The following is a 3,698-nucleotide window of genomic DNA, read 5'->3' on the forward strand; positions in this document are numbered from 1 at the left end:
AAACATTTTAAAACAGGGCCAGGTGAGGTGGCTCATGCCTATAATCCCAGCACTTTGGGAGGCCAAGGCTGAAGGATTGCTTGAGCTTAGGAATTGAAAACGAGCCTGGGTAACATGGCAAAACCCTGTCTCTACTAAAAATACAAAATTTAGCTGGGCATAGTGGCTTGGGGTGTCCAAGCCCTGCCCATTCCAAAGAGAAGCCTGGCCATGGGCGACCTCCTCCTGGGTGGAAACCTCTCAGCCCCTGGAAGAGTCAGCCTGGTAATGCCTTTGCACACTGGAGGCCTTGGGCCAACACCACAGTTTGTGCCAAAAATGTGATTGAGGGTGGGGGCCTTGGGCTGTATTCATCTCATCTCCGGAGGGGCTGGAGACCGAGTGACTGAGGTCAGCCGGGTGGATACTCCGTGCCTACATGACTGACCCGCAACAAAAACGCTGGGCACCAAGGCTCGGTGAGCTTCCCTGGCCAGCCATGCTCCCTCCTCCACACATTCTTGCTGGGAGAGTGGAGCACTGTCTGTATGAAACCGCCTGGAGAGAACAGCCGGGAGCTTGCACTTGGACCTCCTGGACTCAGCCCTGTGTGCCTTTTACCTTTGCTGACTTAAATCTGTGCCCTGTCTCTGTAACAGACCACACCAGTGAAGGTAACAGCTTTCCTGAGATCTGTGAGTCCCTCTGTAAATTCACGGAACCCGAGGGTGGTCACAGAGTGTGGGGGCTCAGGTCAAGGCAGGGGGCTAAACACCAGGTACAAACCCCACAGGTGTCAAAGGCCAGCACTCCTGTTCATGACCTGGGCCGGCCTTGTGACCCCCTGCAGACCCCCAAGCGGGTGGGGAGCCCCAGATCCACAGGCACCCTGGGGACGGGCCCTCCATGGCACGTGGATAGGGAAGGCCGTTCCACGGACACTGAGGGACCTCCAACCCCAGCGGGGTCCTCTCCCACAGTCCCGCACACCTGATGAGCGGCTTGAAGATGTTCCACAGGACCTTGATGAAGCTGGTGGGGTGCACCACGTAGAGGGCCTTCAAGTTCTTCTTGTATCTGAGGAGGGAAACGGGGGATGACTTCAGGCTGCCAAGCTCCGAGAAACACCCCACACCCAATAACCCAAAAAAAGCTGCCTCCACTCTGAGTCTCAGAATGTTACTTCTCTCAACGGGATCAATTTAAGGACATCAAACAAATAATGAAATAAACTCAGGGAAAATCAGGACCCCTCACCCACTGCCCCCACCAGGCATGCCTGCAGCCCTTTACAGTTCGCAGAGGCACATGTGCAGGTCGGAGCCCTGTTTATAGGCACTCACTCACACCAGGGTGGGGTGGGGGTCTGGAGCACAACCTGGGGGCAATCTGGCAACAGCTCTCAGAATTAAAACCGCACAGAGCCTCTCAGCCAACACCTCCCCCGCCAGGAGCTGACTCAGACCAGAAGGAGCTCACCGTGTTGGTTATAATGGGAAAAAACCCGGTAATAACCTAAACATCAGCCGGCCAGAGGCTGGTTCAATGCAACAGCCGCCCACACAATGGAATACCAGGTGAGCTTCCCTCTCTCCCTCTTCCCAGTCCCAACACTTCCTTCTTGAATATTTCAGTCCAAAACCATCAGGTTGGGCAAGAAAGGTACCTCTAGCGACGGGGAACTCACCACCCCTGCAGACATTCCACTTTTGGGTAGTCTGATGCCTAGAGTGTCCCTCCTTTTTGCTTCTCCTGAGCTGAGATCTGTAACGTTAACCCTAACACCCAGCCCTATCCACCCTCCTGGGGAGTGGGAGAGTCACACAGAACAAGTCCGCCTCTTTCATCTGATGACTTGAAGGCCACAGCTGTCACGTTCCTCCCTTCCCTGCCTAGTCCCCTTTGGCCAAGATTAAATGATCGCCAGTTGGAAGTCACTGCTTCAAGTCTCCCCACCTGCGTGGCTCTGCTTGTCAACGCCCTTCAATATGAGAGCCCTGACGGCCTCCCCAGGCTGCAGCAAGGCCGGCCTCCTTCCCCCGGCTGGTGCTTTGTCACTGCTCACAAGTCCCTGCTGGCAACACAGATTCCAACTCGCCAGCTAGATTTCATACATCGACCACCGGTACATCTTACCTGGATGTTAAGGAATTCTGCTGCTCTCTCTCAAGCGGGAATGACCCGTTTCTGATGTGCGAACCGGCAGCCCCCTCGAGAAAGGGAAGGGAAACCACCTGGGCTGATTTCGGGTTTGTTTCTCTGAGCTGATTTCTGGCAACTGAGAAGTGGGGGGAAGGTACCTCAAGGAATCTGGGGTGCATCGATTGTCACGTGGGGAAGTGCAGAGAGCAAAACCTTCAGCTGCTTTAGCTCAAGACAGGGCTACTGTGCACATCCTGCTGTGTCAGCCTGAGCCTCCTGAAAGGGTTGCTTTAAACACACCACTCACCTCTCCTCAAGCACCTGCCATGGCTCCCTGCTGCCTCTTAAACACAGTCCAGCATCCTCTGTGCCCCTCCCTCCTTTGCTGCCTTCCTCCACGGCTCCCCACGTGAACCCTACAGTCCAGCTCCCCACCAACTGCACCAAAGTCTACCCTGCTCTTTCTTGCACCTGGCCATACCTTGTACCAGAAACAAAATCCAGTGATTGCCACTTCACGACACCCTGCCCACCACTCCATGGGCAGCTCAAAGGCTGCCTCCTCCATGCAGCCTTCCTGATTATGCTGACTGGAACCTTGGTACTTCCTGCCAGTACCACTTCACTTCTCCATCCTCCCATCTAATGCTTATTAAAAGCCTGCCAGCCGGACACACTGGCTCACGCCTGTAATCCCAGCACTTTGGGAGGCCCAGGCAGGCGGATCACGAGGTCAGGAATTCGAGACCAGCCTGGCCAACATAGTGAAACCCTGTCTCTACTAAAAATACAAAAATTAGCCAGGCATGGTGGCTCACGCTTGTAGTCCCAACTACTCGGGAGGCTGAGGTAGGAGAATCTCCTACTCGGGAGGCTGAGGTAGGAGAATCACTTGAACCTGGGAGGCGAGGTCTCACTACTGTACTCCAGCCTGGACAGCTGAATGAGACTCTGTCTCAAAAAAAAAAAAAAAAAAAAAAAAAGCCTGCCATATGCAGACCCTTTCCCACCTGCAAGGGATGCCGAGACAGGTCAGGGGTCACAGCCTAGTGCAGGAGGCAGACCCCTAAGTGTTAGGATTGCTGTCTGCTCAGGGACAGTGAGGCTGCAGGTGAGGGGCTATTGATTCTCCCACGACAACCCAGGAAGGCTTCCTGGAGGAGGACATGAGCTGGGGCTAGGCCATCTCCAGCTTATACAGGTGCCCAGTAAATGACTACAAAATGCAGCAACAATTCTTTGCCTAAGACATGGGACAGGGAACCAAGAAGTCCCTCCAAAGGTCCTATTGATAATGACAGCAGGACCCAAAAGGCAACTGGAGGAAGGATTTCTGGGACATTCAGGCACTGCTTCCCACTGTCCCACTGACTCAGGTATCTGTGAAGCAGATTTCTGTTACAGGTTTGAAAGGACTTCGAAGAAGGAAAACCCAGAGGAATCTAGGATATCCACATCAACGCCCACCGCCGCAGTCTATGAGCCAGATATATTGCAAAGTTGATTGCTAGGCAGGACGTCCCTCAGGAAAAGTCCGCCGACTCCAGGCCATGGCCGAGTGGTGAGTAGCGTGGGGT

General features: G+C 54.2%; 1 protein-coding gene across 1 annotated transcript in view; it reads right to left on the bottom strand.

Moving 5' to 3' along the window:
- Nucleotides 1–3,698, bottom strand: part of ARHGAP8 (Rho GTPase activating protein 8) — a 129,677-nt gene that overhangs the window by 51,493 nt on the left and 74,486 nt on the right. The window contains exon 7 of the mRNA XM_011934799.1: nucleotides 970–1,056. Coding sequence (XP_011790189.1) covers nucleotides 970–1,056 — 87 coding nt within the window. The remainder of the gene's footprint in view (nucleotides 1–969; nucleotides 1,057–3,698) is intronic.

Source organism: Colobus angolensis, unplaced genomic scaffold, assembly GCF_000951035.1.
Source record: "Colobus angolensis palliatus isolate OR3802 unplaced genomic scaffold, Cang.pa_1.0 Scaffold138, whole genome shotgun sequence".
Taxonomy (NCBI): Eukaryota; Metazoa; Chordata; class Mammalia; order Primates; family Cercopithecidae; genus Colobus; species Colobus angolensis.